The 18358-nt window shown below is 50.3% G+C and overlaps 1 protein-coding gene and 1 long non-coding RNA gene across 4 annotated transcripts; one reads left to right on the top strand and one right to left on the bottom strand.

Annotated features, from left to right (window-relative positions):
• Positions 1–726: 726 nt before the first annotated feature.
• On the top strand, positions 727–17218 carry SLC1A6 (solute carrier family 1 member 6). 2 transcript variants are annotated; one of them, XM_027586900.2, is made up of 11 exons: positions 727–1053; positions 2389–2485; positions 5849–6060; positions 6207–6344; positions 7886–8090; positions 8875–8917; positions 9420–9763; positions 12369–12602; positions 13814–14008; positions 14800–14934; positions 15714–17218. In XM_027586900.2, the coding sequence occupies exons 3-11, from the start codon at positions 5856–5858 to the stop codon at positions 15907–15909; spliced, it is 1695 nt and encodes a 564-aa protein (XP_027442701.1). In that variant the 5' UTR covers positions 727–1053; positions 2389–2485; positions 5849–5855; the 3' UTR covers positions 15910–17218. The 2 variants fall into 2 exon arrangements, with proteins under 2 accessions (XP_027442701.1, XP_027442700.1); XM_027586899.2 differs by lacking the exon at positions 2389–2485.
• On the bottom strand, positions 12610–18327 carry LOC113918446. 2 transcript variants are annotated; one of them, XR_003518560.2, is made up of 3 exons: positions 17582–18327; positions 16546–16659; positions 12610–13353 (listed from the first exon to the last, which is right to left on the bottom strand). It is a non-coding gene; the product is annotated as an uncharacterized LOC113918446 (long non-coding RNA). The 2 variants fall into 2 exon arrangements; XR_003518559.2 differs by lacking the exon at positions 12610–13353 and adding an exon at positions 14943–15466.
• Between the last annotated feature and the right edge of the window lie 31 nt (positions 18328–18358).

The following is an 18358-nucleotide window of genomic DNA, read 5'->3' as shown; positions in this document are numbered from 1 at the left end:
AGGAAGTTGCCATCAACAGTTGTTTGGTAACAACACCACCAGTAACAAACATATACTGATTTTTATAACCTGTGGGGCTGCGCCCTCAGCTCTTGAAAATGGCAGTTAGCTTTCAGGAGAGGCGGGGGAGGTTGAAATCGACGAGATTGGTGTTTGAGAAGAAACGCAGGATCAACTTTGCCGGGTGTACTCTAAAGACAGCAAGGAATAACATTAATTACAACAGTACAGGAATTATTCGTCTCCCATTTGTACGATGCTTCACGCGGCTCGCAGCATTTCCACACTCACGCGCTTGAATTTTTCTCAGCTTTAATTTTCTGTGGGGTCGGCCAAGTCATCTCCGTTGTTCAAATAGGGCCAGGCTCCGAGAGGGAGAGGAGTTGGCCCAAGGGCACACAGCGGCCGAAAGGCCAAGGCCCGGCTGTGCATCCGAAGGGAGAAGCGGGGCAGCGGAGCCCACGTGGCTGCCGGGGGCACCTGGAGGCTGGCCCCCGCGTCTGGCCCAGACCTCCTCGGGGGGATGCGGGCCCCGGCCCAGCGGTACTGGAGCCAGTCCCGACGCTCTCCGGGGACGTTCGGACCTCTGGGGGACCGGGGAGGCGCGGGAGGCGGGGGCTCGGAGGCGCGGCTCCAGGGCGGGGGCGGAGGCGGGACGCGGGAGAGGCCACCCACCTCGCCCAGCCCAGGATCCCCCTCCCTCCCTCCCTCCCTCCCCACCCGCGCCTTGCCCTTCCTCCCGCGTGGCTGCAGAGCCTGGGCTCGGCGCGGGGGAGGCGGGGGGCATCCCGGAGGGGATCCCGCCCTCTCCCCCGGCCGCCCCGCGCCCCCGCACCCACGTGAGCGCAGGGCCAGCCGGGATCCCACCCGCTGCACAGCGCGTCCCGGCTCAGCGCCCGTGCCTCCGCCGTCCGGTCCCCGCGCCAGCGCGGCGCCATCCCTGGCGGGTCCCCGCTGCTCCGGCCGGGCGCTTCGCCGGGCTCCGGCACCTGCATCCGGGCGCAGCGCACAGGCCGAGGCGCGGGCAGGCCGCCCCCGCCACTCCGGGCGCAGGTGAGCGGGGACACCGCGGCTCCTCTCGGCCAGGGGCTCTGGGGTCGGGGCGGGCGGGATCCGAGGCGGGCTTGGCCCACCCTGGGGTCAGGCGGGTGGGGGGGCCCCTGCGTCCGCGTTCCCAGCTCTCGGCCGCCTTTGTCTCAGCTGCCCGTCAGCATGGTCGCCGCCGCTCCTCAGGTCGCCCTGGTGAGTTTCCTACCACCTTAGCTATTACCCGAGGTCTCCCTGCCCATCTCCCTCCTCCCCATCCCATCCCTCTGTCCGTGGCCTCAGTTCGTGGGCAGGTTTCCATCTCTGTGCGTGACGCTTCCTCCATTTCCAGGGCTCGGTTCCGTTCCCTATCAGGCAGGGTGTTTATTCCTCCAACTCCGGACAGACCTGATTGTTCCTGAGACTTTGGCCACCGCAGCACCGGTGCTGGGTGGGAAGTTGTGTGTGGGGTGGGTGGTGGTGTGTGCGAAGGGGCCTGAATTTATGAGTGGGCTTGCCTTCCTAAAGAGGTGTGTGGGGTGGATGTTTAAATGTGGGAAGGAATTTTAATGTCTGAAGTTTTGTGTCTGGAGTCCCAAGTTGTGGTGTGTGTGTGTGGGGGGGGGGGGCAACTGTATGGTCCTCTCTGTATGGAGTTTCATTTAGGAAGGGGAATTGCACAGGGTCTGGAAGGGGTGGGGGGGGTTGCATGTCTGATGGTGTGCATGAATGTGGCAAATGTGTGCGTGTGTGTGTGTGTGTGTAGGGATTGTATGGCTGACACTGCTGGGGTGGAGTTGCATTTCTGAAGGTGTGTGTGGGCTTCTGTGTCTGAAGAGTTCTGTGTGTGTGACTGTGCGGTTGTATTTGTGTCAATTGCACACAAAGGCGTGTGAGGCTGTGTGTTTGAAGGTGTGTGTGATATGTGATGTATGTGATTTCTCTCCTCTCTTTCCTTCCCCCGCTCACCCCTCTGGCAAGCAGAGTGTTGAGATAAAATGTGTAGGAAGCATACATTTGCTAACCAAGCTTGCTTCAGCTTTAGGATGTAGGAGCCCTTCCTTTCTTTCCTTTGGCTCCAAGGGTGGGGGGTGGCCGGCACATCTCATCACATCTGAGAGTCTGGAGGTTGGGGGAACCAGGTGGGAGACACATCCTCAACTCCTGCAGAGACTGGGGACACTGGGAAGGGCCACTTCCCGAGCAGCAAGCCTCAGAAACAGGGTCAAGAGAATGCCTAGGATCAAGAGAGACTGGAAAAGAGAGAGCCCAGGGTTCGAGATTTGTCTCTACCCTCACCTTGTGTCTGTTGGGTTTCTGCTTTTTATCAGCCACAGTTGACGTCCGTTTTGTGCCCACCAGGCACTGCTCTAAGCGTCATGTGAATTGGGCCTTCTAAGCCACACAGAAAGTGACCAGTTCCAGCAAGGTGGAGGGAGATTTGAAATTAAGAGCTCAGGTATGCTTTTCTGTCAGGCCCGGGGCTGGCAAATTTTGTCAGTAAAAGGCCTGAGAGGTTGTATTGCGACCCATATAAGCTCTGTCCCAACACCGCAGCTCAGCTCTTGTATTATGAAAGTAGCCGTAGAGAACACGTAAGAAATGAATGTGGCTCTGTACCAATAAAACTATCTATAGAAGCAAGCAGTGGGCCAGGCTGGGCCCTTGGACTATGGTTTGTCCGTTCCTGCACGATGCTGCGCTACTTCTTGTAAGGAAGAGAAAGGAAGGAGACAAAACTAGTTCTGAACCTTTTGTGCCTAGTTTGGATCTCAGCTGAACATTCCCTTGGGACCTGTGGGTAATTCTGTGCTACTGCTTGGTGACTGGGAACATACATTCTGGAGAGAGGGAGGGATGAGGAGTTCCTTGTATAGTCTGTGGTCCCACATCTGGGATTTTTCACAGCCAGGTGGGAAGTGGCACTATGGTTTCAAAGTGATGGACCCATTTGGAGCAGGACCCCAACTGGGGTTTGGCATTGACAATGGGGGCTTGGACCTGGAGGAAGCAGGGCCTGAAAAATTGAGGCAGGTGTCCCATCCTTTGGATATGGGGGGATCAGAAAAGGGCAAGGAAGACAATGACCCCAGAAAAGTCACCGCACAGCCAGTGGCAGGAAAAAAAAATTTCCAGGGATCTGTCTGTTGGTGGAACTGAGACTTCTTCCAGACTCCCAGACTCCCAGCCCTGACCTGGGTGAAGTTCAGCACAGGGACAATATTGACTGCCTTCCTTTGGCTTTGGAGAGTTTTTTCTAAGAGCCAGATAAATCTGGTGTATTTGTCAGGAAACAACACATGCGAAAAGCAGAACTGGAAAGAGCTTACGTTAAGGACTATTTATGAGGATAGGAGCAAAGTTACGGGAAACCAGTAGGGTTGATTTAGTAACACTCAGGGACCAGCAAGAGTGGGGGTGGGGCGGAGGGAAGGGACCAGGAGGGAGTTGGGAGGGAGCAGGAGGGAGCAAGACAGGGCCAGAGTGCTGGCTGCAACAAAGGATTGGGTTTTCTTTTTTAGTTGAAACATATTTGACATACAACATTGTATAAGTTTAAGGTGTGTGCCATGTTTTCATACATTTATACATTGTAATATGGCTGTCATTGTAGCAAGAGCACCTCTGTCGGGTCAAGGGAGCCAAGAACACCCAATGGGGAAAGGCTAGTCTCTTCAACAGGTACTGGGAAAACTGAATAACACATACGGAAAAATGAAATTGGTGATGAGCACTGGGTGTTATATGCAACTAATGAATCACTGAACACTACATCGAAAACTAATGATGTACTATACAGTGGCTAATTGAACATAATAAAAAAAAATGAAGTTGGACCCCTATCTTCCACTACTCAGAAAAATTAACTTGAAATGGATCCGAGCCTTAAACATAAGACCTGACACCATAAAACTCCTAGAAGACAAAGTAGGGAAGAGTTCTGCTCCTTGACATTGGTCTTGGCAATGATTTTTTGCATATAACACCAAAAGCATAAACAAAAGCAAAAATAAACAAGTGGGACCATTGTCACACTAAAAACCCCCTGCACAGTAAAAACAAAACAAAACAAAATGGAAAGGCAACCTGCAGAATGGGAGACGTTTTTTGTAAACCATGTATCAGATAAGAGGTTAATATCCTAAATATATAAAGAACTCCTACAACTCCATAACAACAACAACAACAATCTGATTGACAAACGGACAGAGAAACTAAATAGATATTTTTTCAGAGAAGACATCCAAATGGCCAATAGATACAGAGGATTGACAGGAGCTGTGGCCTTAGGCAGAGGAACACAAACACGGCCAAACAGGGGTGTGGTAGGAAGAATGCTCCTCCCATCGGCCGTTGGGCTGCTTCCCCGTGGTCAGACCGAGAGAGAGCAAGCAGGCAAGGCATCCTAGGCAATGCCACCCCTGGTGGTCAGCCTTTTGCCCCCCCCCCCCGAGTGAATCTACAAGGTCAACAGTATTCCCAGGATGCCTGGAATGTGGGCACTGTCACACTATTTTTTTTTTTTTTTTTTTTGCTGTGAGATCATTGCAGGCCAGGCTGCCTATCATTCAAGAATAGGATGTCCAGTGCCCAGGGCCCATGATAGTTTTAGGGATCCACAGAAATGTTTTAACTTAATATTTTATTTTATTTTTTGTTTTCATTTTTTTTAAATCAGAAGAAAGAACTACACTTTTAGATCAAAGAAAATGGTTGAATGTATAACATTAGGTGAAATTCACGTAACAGAAACCCAACCATTTTAAAGAGGCGTCAGTGGCATTTAGTGTATTCTCAATGTTGTGTAACGACTCCCTCTATCTAGTTCCAAAATACTATATTCATTTTTGTAACAATTCAGTTGTAAAAATATAATTTAATATTTTAATATATATGTATATATTTTAATGGAAGAAGGAGTCCACAAAAATAAAGGTTCCTCTGGCCCATGAAAGTCACATTTCCAAGCTGCCTGATACATGTAAGGTGTTTAGTTGGTAAAGGATAGGCAGGTTTTTATTTTTACATACATTTCATTTGATGTGTGTTAAAATATAATTTGCATTTCAAGTAATGATCTTTTTTCCATTTAAGATATATTTATTTAAATAAGTAATTAAGGTTACAGGAATGCGGTCAAATATAGAGGAGACACAAAAGTCTGAAGTTTGGGAAACACCCAGAGAGATTCTGAACATCACATTTCCCTTCAAAGATGGATCCTGAAGAGTCACTGGGGTCAAGGATTGTCACCATTTCCTTCCCAAGGGATCCCACCTCCAGCCGCTCTGCTGATCTGAGCACTCATGCAGGGCACTTGCATTTATTGGGCACTCACTGTTTACCAGGCACCTGCTGATTTTGTCATTGTGGAAAGGCCACTTGTCAACACCACCAGGCCAAACAGCAAGCCATATTAATTTGGGGGGCTAAACCCAGGGTGCCTTGTCTGGGGCTCAGCATGACCAGTTGGCGCTGAGCAAAGGCCGGCCAGTTTGGTTTGGGATCTGGGACGGCCCCCAGTTGCTTGTGAGGATATGAAATAAGGAGGGCTCTGGAGGCAGGGAATGGCAAAGGCGTCATGTCCAGGAACGGAACGGATTCTGGAGATCTGGACCCTTTTCTGCCAGGATGCAACCCCTGAACCCCAAGCAGTGTTCTCAGGTGTCCTGGCACAGCCACACCCCAACAGGTGGACATTGCCCCTCCCCTGTCTGGATTCTTGGAGTTCCTCGCCAGCTTCCTCCACCCTTTCCCCTGTCCCCACCGCCGCCCTCTGTCTTGTCCCTTACCAGAAGGCCCCTCTATCTATCCCCCGCAGATAGACCATGAGCAGCCACGGGAACAGCCTGTTCCTGCGGGAGAGTGGCCAGCGGCTGGGCCGGGTGGGCTGGCTGCAGCGGCTGCAGGAGAGCCTGCAGCAGAGAGCGCTGCGCACGCGCCTGCGCCTGCAAACCATGACCCGTGAGCATGTGCTGCGCTTCCTGCGCCGGAACGCCTTCATCCTGCTGACCGTCAGCGCTGTGGTCATTGGTGAGCTGGCTGGGGGGCGGGGACCTCGGAGAAATTCCCTGCACTCGCACATCGTCACTCCGCCCACTCATGCTCACCTGCAAGAGCACTTGCCACCACCCACCGGTGACCCAAACCACTCCACAGAGCCCTCCTTTTGGTCCTAGGGGTCAGCCTGGCCTTTGCCCTGCGCCCGTACCAGCTTACCTACCGCCAGATCAAGTACTTCTCTTTCCCCGGAGAGCTTCTCATGAGGATGCTGCAGATGCTGGTGCTGCCACTCATTGTCTCCAGCCTGGTCACAGGTGAGAGAGCCCAGGCCAGTGTTGGCCTCCGAGACCCATCCCGGAGCCCCAGCTCAAACCTGGAGCCAAAGCTATCGCAAGCATGGGATCCCCTCCCTATCTTAGGACCTCAAACACGAAGCCTGCACCTAGCCCCGAGTTCTTGGCCAAAGCCCAGGTCTTCATCAGACCAGGTTCCAGACTCCATATGACATATGCCACTTATCTCAGTAATTATACCATGCTTTTCCGTGTAGATAAAATACCAGCCTGCCAGGAGCTTACCATCATCCAAAGGTGAAAGAAAGGCTGTGATAGGGCAGCCAAAGAAGATAGAATGGCATCAATGGTTAGGGGGTGGGATGTGGATGAAGGTGTTGGAGGTGACAGGATGGTGGGTGGGGGCTGGGGAGAAATAGGGATGGGTTATGCAGAGGTCGGCAAATTTTTTTCTGTAAAGGGCCAGATAGTAAACATTGTCAACATTGGGGGCCATACCATCTCTGTTGTAACTACTCAGTTCTCCTATGGTAGTGCAGGAGCAGCTGCAGACTCATCTGTAAACAAATGGGTGTGTTGTGTTCCAATAAAACTTTATTTACAAAAACAGGCAGGGGGCCAGATTTGGCCCCTAAGTGGTTGCTTGCCAATCTCCAGATTTGGGGATGGGGATGAAGATAAAGGCCTGAAAGAGTGGTTTCTTGGGTTGGGTTTCCCAGAAGCAGAGCCTAAGATGGGGATATTTGCACAAGAGATATATCAAGGGATAGCTTTCAAGACAGACCCATGAGGAAGTGAGGGGAGCAAGATAAGGCAGAGAAAGAATCTAAGCAGAGATGTGGGTTCAGGAGAAGGCTGGCCTCTCAGCCTTATCCCATGGATAGCTCTGGAGCAGGAGTAATACTACAGAATTGTTCTTGCCAACTCTGCCCTCACCCAAGTCAAAAGAGCTGGCCTTTTGAATCCCTGTACCAGGCAGCCTTTGGCTTTAGAGGTCTTCCATGGGGTACTTCTGGGCAAAGCAGCTTTTGTTCGGCTGAGGGCAGTTCTCCAGAGAAGGGGGCCACACAAACTGTTAGCAGCCAACAGCGCAGCAGCTGAAGGGCAGGTGTGTTAGCCTGGTAAAGAGCTTTGGCTGGAGCACCAAAAGAAGTATCTCTCACAGACAGTGTACAGTGAGATGGGCTGGAGGGAGATTAATCTTGGGGTCAATACCAGGACAAAGAGTGGAATGAAGGTGATGTCATCGTGTAATGTAGGCATAAATGGAGGATGGGGTGGGGGTTGAAAAGTTTGACTTGAAGTAGAGGAAAGGTAGGTGAAGTGGGGCTTGGGATAAAGGACGGCGTGGAAGGTGTATATGGAAACTAGAATAGGGGTTGAAGAGTGATGAGAGGGGTCAAAGGATGGCAGTGTGGGTGCTGGGATGGGGCACAGAAGGAGGAGAAGCTTGGTGGAATGCTTGTTGAGCTGGTGGTATGAGGGAAGTAGAGCTGATGGATGGGATAGTGGGTGGTGGGGTGCAGATGGCGCTGCTCAGGGCTGCATCACCTGTCCTTCAGGTATGGCATCCCTGGATAACAAGGCAACAGGGCGGATGGGGATGCGGGCAGCTGTGTACTACATGGTGACCACGGTCATTGCTGTCTTCATTGGCATCCTCATGGTCACCATCATCCATCCTGGGAAGGGCTCCAAGGAGGGGCTGCACCGCGAAGGCCGCATTGAGACCATCCCCACAGCTGATGCTTTCATGGACCTGGTCAGGTGACGCCGTTTCTAATTTTAATGGGAACTCTGGCCCTAGATGCAAGAAGCCACACTCAAGGAGAGACGAAGGGGACAGGCTGACTCAGCCTGGAAGTGCAACACCCAAGTTGAACCTAGTTTATTGGTACCCATTTTCTGCCCTGGAACCTTGCACAAATCCTCCGAGAGTAGCTGACTCCTAGGGTACGATCTTTTGGCCCTTAGGCTCTGGAAGTTTTAGCTGCATCCTGAGATGGGCTCAGAACAGTGGTGTTTGATGTTCTCAAGCTCCATTGGAGGATGAATAATTCTTTTAAAGAAGCGAGATTTTGCCAGCCAGAGTCAAGGCTTGCCACGGTTCTCTCCTAGTCATTGACTTGGGGGAAACCCAGATCTGAGGTCCACAGGTTATCTGTGTTTTTTGAGGCATCACTCGCATGTGTGTGAATTGAAGTCTGCGAGGTAGCATAGGGTTCTATGGAAGGGCTCAGAGAGGCCTGGATTTGAGGTCCATCTGTACCCCTTATGAGCTGTGCAGCTTTGGGTAACTTCCATAAGTTCTCTGTGCATTGGTTTCTTTGTGCATAAAATGGGGACCTCAGTAGTGCTCACTTCTAGAGTTATTGTAGTGTTTAGATCATATATGTAGGTAAGCCCTTAGCTCAGTACCCGGTCTAGAGTAAGCATTCACTTGTTGGCTGCCATTATTACGGTTGGTACTGTTGTTGTTATTCTTACCATTATCACCCTGGACTCCTTTCCAATGTCTAACCACTTCCCTTCCTCTGATGTTTTTCTGCAGAAATATGTTTCCGCCCAACCTGGTGGAGGCTTGCTTCAAACAGGTCAGGGGAAGTGCACAGTGTGGTCAAGGAGGTTTGGAGGGTGGGGGGATCTTGCTGCCAAGTGAGTGGTCCCGGGGTGAGGGATGGGAAGAAGGGCCCGCCAGAGCAGCGGGCAGGGGTTTTTGGAAAAGTCTGGGAGAAAGAGTGTACCTCCCATTGGTGGAATGATCAAGGGAGGATAACAGAAAATGACTTAGGCCAAGAGCTGCCTGGGATGGTGCTGAAGGAGGAACCAGGGCATCTCACCATAGATGGTTGAAGAGAGAGGCCCCCAAATCTGTTTGAGCAGGGAGCTTTGAAAAATGCAGAATCTGTACTCATTCCACCACGCATTGGTTGGTCACTCCTTCATTCATGTATTCCTTCACTCGTTCTTCTATGCGTTGGTTAAGTCCTCTGAATAAGACTCTCCATGGGTGGCAACGAGGAATTGGTGTTCTAAATAAACTTCTTCAGGAGATTCTGCTGAATTGATTTTGGTCCTGATCTCTCCATATTTCAGTTCAAGACGCAGTATAGCACGAGGTTGGTAACCAGGACCATAGTGAGGACAGAGAATGGATCTGAGCCGGGCACCTCCATGCCTCCCCCATCCTCAATGGACAACGGAACGAGCCTCCTGGAAAATGTCACCTGGGCCTTGGGCACCCTGCAGGAGGTGCTGAGCTTCGAGGAGACTGTGCCTGTGCCTGGCTCAGCCAATGGCATCAATGCCCTGGGTCTTGTGGTCTTCTCTGTGGCCTTTGGGCTGGTCATCGGTGGTATGAAACACAAAGGCCGAGTCCTGCGGGATTTCTTCGACAGCCTCAATGAGGCTATTATGAGGATGGTGGGCATCATTATCTGGTAAGTGCTGGGCTTTGACAGGGCTGGCAGGTGATGGCACATGGGAAGGGTGGAGCCGAGACTGGGAAGTCAGGCTGTGGGGCAGCTGCTCAAGGGGCCATCGGGGCCCTTTGGCCAAAGTCATTCATGTATGTATTGGTTAATTTGTTCATTCATACATTCACTCATAAACTCATTCACAGACTCATCCACGCATTAATGAAGCCAATGATTGATTGATTGATTGATTTACTCACCCAGCCATGTATTCGTTCAAGCTCATTCTTTGGCCCACTCATTCATCTCCACATTAGTTATTCCATTCACTCTCTCATGTATTCCCTGCATTCATTCACTTGATGGTGAATGGCCCGCTCATTCATCTCCACATTAGTTATTCCATTCACTCTCTCATGTATTCCTTGCATTCATTCACTTAACACGCTCATTCATTCACCTACCCATTGATTTGTGTCTCATTTGCTCATTTTCTTATTCGTTTATCCACTCACTAGTTATTCCTTAGTTGATGCATGTGTGCATCCATTTTACCATTCTCTATTTCTTTACCAATTTCTTCACTCATTCAGCAGACATTTTCCTGGGCTAACTTTGTCTGGAACACAGGGATACACGGAATTCAATCCCTATCCCCAAGAAGCTTATGAAGTCTTGGAGGAGACAGACACACACTAGATAAATGCAATACAAGGTGGAAGGTTCTAGAGCAAAGGGACATTCAAAAAGAGTTGGGAACTTGGAGAAGTGAGCAGCCAAGGGAGGGATATGCAGTGAACTCTGCCTGGGAAGGTGAAGAGGGAGTTATGGAAGAGGTCACCTCGTAGTTGGGTCTTGAAAGCCAAGTGGGAACCCAATAGGACGGGAAGAGGAGAGAGGCCCTTCAAGCAGGGCGAAGAGAACATGCAAATCCTGCAAGAGCCTGAGTTGGTTGGAGAATGGTGGGGAGTTCAGGGAGGTGGGAGCACAGGGTGAGTTGGGAGTGGTGGTGCAAGATGGTAACAAGACTGTCTAGTGCCAAACAGAGGGAGACTTTGTACATAATCCCCAATAATTAGAAAGTTGTGTAGGGGGTTAGAGGCCAAGTTTAAAGCTTGGAAAAGCAGCTGAGTGGAATGTGATGGGGGAGCTTATCAAGGATAGGCAAAAAGACTGACAAGATGGAAGCTCGACGGAATTGGAAACCATAAATTCATAGTGGTGTCATGGGCAGAGTTTATCCAGATGTGCTGGCTGGGTGAGTGTAGAAGGAAGGAAGCCCCGTGCAATTGCCCTAGGGTTGAGGAATTTTGTGGGGGATGAAGAGGAAGGATGGAGATGAGGGAGCTGGGGAGGGGGTTCACAGAGCAGTCATAGAGGTGGGTCTAGACTGGGAGACAGCTCAGCAACCTCCCAATGGGTCTCACCTTGAGGCCAGCTGGGCCCAGGGGAATACAGATGTGGCCAGAAAAGTGCGCCACATCCTCCTTCCCACCACCTCGGGGTGGGTCTCATCATTTCTGACCCAAGCTATTGTACCAATTTCCCAAGAGGTCCCTACCTTCTCCAAAGCCTCTACCATGAGAACAACCAAGCGTAGACTTCAGTTTCTAAAGAGAGAGGAGTAAAAGCTGAAGCCTGGTGACGGGTGAATGAAGGCACCACTGGCAGGAACTCGCAAGACTAAGATGCGCTCGTTTGTGGGGAGCACGGGTGAGCCCCTGATGAACTCACTTCTGTCTCCTCTCACAGCCACACTGGTCTGCTCTATGCTCCTTCAGCACCTATAGCTCATGCTCATTTCAGGGTCTTTGCACGGTGCCTGCAATGCTTCCCCCTCAGTTAGATGTGTCCCTTCTCATCATTCAGGCCTCTGCGTGACTGTCAGGTCTCCAGGGAGGCCCTCCCTGACCACGCATGCTGAGGCAGCCCCACTGAGGGGCTCTGTTTTGCAGCTCTCACCACCCGAAGTTTTTAATTAGGCATTTCGATGTATACTGCGTGTTTTCCCCGTTAGACTGTAGGCACCGCAGGGGCAGGGACCATGTGACTGGAGCAGAGTAGGTGCTCAAGAAAGTGGTTAAATAAATAGATGATTTGATAAGATGCGTGGTTTGGGTTGTCTGGGGGAAATTCAGGTGAAATAGCTCCGGGCCGGTGAGTGAGTGAGAATATGCACTTACAGGAAAGAGAACGGGGCATCGAGGTTACACATTTAGAACAAACGGAGTTGGAAGTGGTGAATAAGGGAAGTTTGAAGGCCAGTGATAGGGAACGTCTGGGCCATGTCTAGGGAAAGAGTCCCGAAGACAGGGACTATTTGGGGAGGGACTGGAATGGTGGAGTGGAGGGAAGAGAGACCTTATAAGATTGTATGCCCTGGAGTTGTAGGAACTCTTCCCTGCTGTTCTGGGCGTGAACTGTGGGTGAGCAGGAAGAGGCAGTGGGATATGTTTGTGGGGTCCATCCCTATTTGTCGGTGTGTGGGGAAGGTTGGGGCGGAGTTGGGTGCTGTATGGTGGGCGCTGTCTGGCTCCAGGGGCTTATATGGGTAAAGCCTTGGGAAGGCCAGCTCTGAGCTTTAGGGGAAGTCATGAGGGAGCTCTGACAGGTGTCTGGCTTGGCCTAGGTACGCACCTGTGGGCATCCTGTTCCTGATCGCTGGGAAGATCCTAGAGATGGAGGACATGGCCGTCCTGGGGGGTCAGCTGGGCATGTACACACTGACCGTCATTGTGGGCTTGTTCCTACATGCTGGCGGTGTCCTGCCCCTCATCTACTTCCTCATCACCCACCGGAACCCCTTCCCCTTCATCGGGGGTATGCTCCAGGCCCTCATCACTGCCATGGGCACATCTTCCAGGTATGGCTTCATCCCTCATCCCCAGTGCTTTTCTGAGGTTCACTGTTTGTGGTTCACAGGCTCTCCTAGGAGTCCTGCCCCTCCTCCCCCTACTGAATGTTGTCTGAGCTGCGTGGCTCATGAAGGTCAGTGGCTCATGGAGGTCTGTAGGTCAGTCGACACCTGGGTGCCGATCTTTGTCCCGGGCTGGCTCTCTTGACCTGTTTTCCACATTTTCTATTTTTCTATTTTATATGGAGGAGAACCAGCTGCCAATTTTGAGGTTAGGACCAAGGTTCCAACATGCCCCATATTCTCTGTCATTTTCTAGCTCAGAGTCTCATTTCCCCTTGAGATGGTCTCTGGGAGCTCACTTGGCTTTTTTCTCTCTTTTTTTTTGTGTGTGTGTGGTTTTATGGGGTTAATAAAGAGCTTCCCTTTTCCCCATCATCCAAATTCAAAACAGTTTGAGAAGTATTCCAGAACCAACTGGATGGAAGAATTAATATTATTGTTATTGCTCACAATGCTGCCTGGAGAATGTGCATTTTGGTCTTTGGCCGACAGGATTGGTGCCACTGTAGCCCAGAATGAAACTCACCTGATCACCACAGGGCTGGGTCCCCAGAGGCCTTCTCTGTGGGGCCAGGCTTCTCACTGCATGACATCAAGCTGACCAGGCAGAGCACATGTTTCGTGGACAGGCCAACTCCCAGTGAGATGTCCACTTCTTCAGCTAAACTCACCAATCAGTTAGGTTGCTCTTACCCTGCTGGGGAGTGGTGGGGGGAGACACCAGCAGGGTTAGTGTAGCTGAGGTTGCTCCCTGAGCTACAGGACTGGGGATTAGGGGGCCATGTAATACTTCTCTCTTAACCCTGAGGGTGTGGGAGGTCAGCAGACCCCTAGTCCTTTACTTCCTGGGAGTGGAAAGGTCACTAGTGTCATGAACAAGTGTCTAGTAATTAGCCTTAAGCTATTGGCTTTAAGTGGGTCAAGAGACCTTCAACCTAGGGGACCACCATTGCCATGTGCTTCTTGCATCGTAAGGACCCCTTCTTCCCTGTGCACAGTTACCATCCTCCGAAATGTTACACACTCACCATCCTCCCCTTGCTCTGGCTCCCACCTAGTCTCCCAGTGTTCTCAGCAGAATCCCTCCTTCGGTCCATGGCTGCTCCAGCCCCACCCTGCCACCCCCTGTTCTCAGCCTCCAGGGCTCTCTCCCCTAGCTCTGCAACACTGCCCATCACCTTCCGCTGCCTGGAGGAGGGCCTGGGTGTGGACCGACGCATCACCAGGTTCGTGCTGCCCGTGGGGGCCACCGTCAACATGGACGGGACCGCCCTGTATGAGGCCCTGGCTGCCATCTTCATCGCCCAAGTCAACAACTATGAGCTCAACCTGGGCCAGATAACAACCATCAGGTGAGATGGTCTTGAGGGGTGTCTGCCAGCAGGTGAGACCTAAGAAGTCCTTAGCTTGGCTAGGGGTGGAGGGAGCCTCAGCTTGAGGTCAAGGGAGGCTTTGAATGTTGGAGGGAGGATGTGGGAAGAGCCCAGCCTCCCATGCCAAATGAGGCTAAAGGTAAGACTTTGCAACCTGAGGCTATCCGGAGCTGCCAGATGTTTCAGTCCCACCTTCTCTCACATGCTATGGTGGGAGATCCCTTTGCCCCGTATTTTCCAAAGTATGGCTGGTGCGTCCTAATAACCTGAGGCTCTTATAAGAAGGATGGATCCTTGGGTCTCATCACCCAGAGGTTCCAATGTGGTCATTGTAAATATAACAGCAAACATCACCTCCTTCAGGTCTTTGCTCCAGTGTCACCTGTGCAGGGGAGGGTTCCCTGAATATTTTATTTAAAATTGCATGGTTTGGACTTTTGTAGGCCGAACCATTTCTCTGTTGCACCATCTGCCTTAGTATATGTTTTAAGTACTCATCTTGCTTACTCCCTGCCTCCCCCACTAGAGTGTAAGCTCTGTTTGGGCAGGGTTTTCTTCTAAGGGAGTTTCTGCTAGGTGTCTAGCATGTAGTAGATGCTCAATAAATATGGGTTGAAAGAATACATTTATTGAAGGCTGCTTTTTATTTTCAGGCACTTAATTTAAGATGTCCCAGGGAACCACCTCTCCCCTTCTGTTGTGCCCTTTCTCACTCTCTTCCTCGTCTTCTTCCCACCTCCTGCCTCCCTGTGTTCTTTGTCCATGTACAGTATCACGGCGACAGCAGCCAGCATTGGGGCTGCTGGGATCCCCCAGGCAGGTCTGGTCACCATGGTCATTGTGCTCACATCGGTCGGCCTGCCCACTGAAGACATCACGCTGATCATAGCTGTGGACTGGTTCCTGTGAGTGTTCTTCAGGCCCTGGTACTATCTTTCCTCAATGCCCCCTGTTTTCCTTGTGAGACCCCCAGCCTGTGGGCCCTCATTCCAGCAAGGACACAGAGCTCTAGAATTTTAGAGTAGAAGGGGAGCCTTGGAGAGTACTCCAAACCATGGCCTATAGATCCCAAATTCCATAGAGTTAACCTTGGGAAGTAGGATGCGGAGGAGATGAGCAAGGGGGGCTTTGCCTATGAGCCTGAGCAGCTGTTGTACCTGCTTTATGGAGAAGTCACAAAAAGGCGATCCATGGGATAGAGCTGGCTTGCAAGTTTTTGTTGTTGTTGGTTTATGTTTTTAATTCTCAACTTTGAAAAACAGGAGGTTTACGTTAAAAAAATCTGGACTTTCCTCCCCATTTGGGAGCTGTCAGGTGGACCTGAGTCCAATTTAGACAGTCTCCAGTCTGGCCTGATTTACTCACGGTGGTTATCTTCCTCATCCTCTATGCTGTTCAGCCCATAATCCCTAATTTTCTCTATCAGATGTTTACATCCTAAAAAGAAAGAATTGCATTGCTGAGATAACATGTGAGCCTATCAGAGTTGATCCAACCTGCATCTGTTAGGAGGGGAAGCTGAGGACATCGAAGGGGAGGCACCTGCTTGAGGTTATGTGGTCATGGATGGAACATGAGTCCCAACACTCAGACACAAGGAACCCCCCACCCTGCTGCACCCTCTTCTCCATGAACTATTCAAACCTCGGCTAACAGTGGCTTCTCTCTCCCCACCCTTCCCCAGTGACCGACTTCGCACAATGACCAATGTCCTGGGGGACTCCATTGGAGCAGCCGTCATTGAGCATTTGTCTCAGCGGGAGCTGGAGCTGCAGGAAGCTGAGCTCACCCTCCCCAGCCTGGGGAAGCCCTACAAGTCACTCATGGCACAAGAAAAGGGGGCGTCCAGGGGACGGGGAGGCAATGAGAGTGCCATGTGAGGGACCCCCAGCTCTGCCTCCCAGAGAGGAGGGAATGGGGCTGGGGTGGGGGGCTCCCAGGGAAGACCCGCTGCCCGACTGACTGTGCACTGAACACACATGTTCTGTGGCTTGTTTGGTGGAAACCGAGATAAAGGAGCAAGAACGAAAGGGTGTCCAAGGCCTCCATTTCTCTCTGAATGCATGAGGAGAACTTGTGGAGGGCAGTGAGCAAGGCGGGGAGGAAACTGGGACTGGGGGTAAGGGCAGCTTTGGGTCCTACAAGCTGAGGGGTCAGCTCATGTTATTTATTTTCTCAAAGAGTGGTGGAATTGAAGGAGGTAAAGGAAAACCACCATTTATTATAATAAAACAATGTTCATGACCTCTGTGTTGGGGGTCCCCAAGACCTTCAGTGATTTGCTAGGAGGACTCGTGGAACTTGGAAGAGCCGTAATGCTCACATTTATGACTTACTGCAGTGAAAGAATACAGATTAAAATCTGCAAGGACAAAAGTTGCCTGGAGCAGGGTCCAGAAGGCACCAGATGTGGGCTTCCAGTTGTCCCCTCTTTGGGGAATCCCATGGACGCCCTTAATTCTCTCAGCAATGATGGGTGACAACACGTATGAATACTGCCAGCCAAGGAAGCTCACCTGAGCCTTGGTGTCCAGGATTTTTATTGAGGGTCAGTCTTGCAGGCCTGGAATGCGTCACTCTTCATTCTTCAGCCCTCACAGAAGTCCAATGAATATCGTATTGCCCAGGGCCTCAGGTGAACAAAAACAGTCATTCACCACAAATTACATTGTCAGCCTAGACGACCTGGCATGGCTCAGGACTCCAGGTTACAAAGACACTTTTATCAGGGCGGATATTCCAAGGACTCAGATTATTTCCCAGGAGCTGGTCAAGGGCAAGTCCTTTCTCAGGAATATGCAGACTTTGAGTACCCCTAACCCTCCAAGCTAACCCTTTACTTCATACACCCATGGCTGGGAATAGAGGAAGCAGCTTGCCATGGGGATGAGTAGCTGCGTCTTGTAGTCCCAACTCTTGACCCCTGAGACCAGTTGGCTCAGTTACCCCCATGCTGGCCCCAGGAAGCTCTGTGTCTCCTTACTACACAGGCAAGCCTAATGAACCAGGTGGGACATTAAATGCGACCTTAATAAAACCTTGGGGAAAACACAAGTAAATAGTAACGTGATTCCAGATGTCATGGGTATAACTTACACTCTCTAACCCTTTTGTCCGGGAAACACAACATTAGCTTTTTATTAAAAATTTTTTTTAATTTTATTTTATTATGTTATGTTAATCACCATACATTACATCATTAGTTTTTGATGTAGTGGCCCATGATTCATTGTTTGCGTATAACACCCAGTGCTCCATTCAATACGTGCCCTCCTTAATACCCATCACCAGGCTAACCCATCCCCCCACCCATCTCCCCTTTAGAACCTTCAGTTTGTTTCTCGGAGTCCATAGTATCTCATGGTTCGTCTCCCTCTCCGATTCCCCCGCCCTTCATTTTTCCTTTCCTACTATCTTTTTTTTTTTAACTTATTATGTATTATTTGTTTCAGAGGTACAGTTCTGTGATTCATCAGTCTTACACAATTCACAGCACTCACCATAAACGTTAGCTTTTTCTAAATCAAATTAAGCTTCACTTGAGCCACCTACCTCTCTCAAGGGGGAAGGGACCTTCAAGTACAGGTATGTTTGGGGATGCCTCCTCCCCCATCATTTAGGATCCTTAGAGAACCCTTGGGCATACGTAATCGAGGGAACTTGGAAGAAGGGATCCAAGAATTCTTTAACTTATTTGCAGTCACCATGGAAACGTTTGTGTCAGAGATTGGAAAAATCCATGCAAAGGCAAGAAGCTTATAAAACATTCTACTCCACATTTGACTCTGGGGAGCTTTGCCTGGGATCCCAGTCTCAAACCAGAATTTCTGCCTCTAGCCCATAATCAATGGTCTGTGTCTGCAGACAGCTCCTTGTGGGAGCAGGGTATATTAGTTTACTAGGGCTGCCATGACAAAGTGCCACAGACTGGGTGGCTTAAACAAGGAATTTATTTTCTCATAGTTTTGGATGCAAGTCTTTGACTTGATTCCATTCACATAACCTCAGAAAACATCTCTCTAAATGAATTTGCAGGGCAACATTTCCCGGTTAGGCACACATCCTATCACCTTGATGATATCTATTGAACACATGAGATTTGATTTATTTTTTAAGAAATCCAAACCATCACTGAAGATTACTGAGAAAATTGCAGGTTCTATTAATATCAAGTTAAAATGACTAGTTACAAAATGAAAAAAGGAATCCACAATGGAACATGAAGAAAAATAGAGGGCAGGGAAGAACCAAGGCAAGCCTTGCTTGGAAACATGTAAAATTAGGAAAAATAAAAATATTACCTGAAGGAAACTAAGATTTGTGGTCCTC

The sequence above is a fragment of the Zalophus californianus genome, chromosome 1, assembly GCF_009762305.2.
Source record: "Zalophus californianus isolate mZalCal1 chromosome 1, mZalCal1.pri.v2, whole genome shotgun sequence".
NCBI lineage: Eukaryota > Metazoa > Chordata > Mammalia > Carnivora > Otariidae > Zalophus > Zalophus californianus.
Note: the sequence above shows the minus strand (reverse complement) of the source record. Positions and strands in the feature narration are given on the sequence as shown.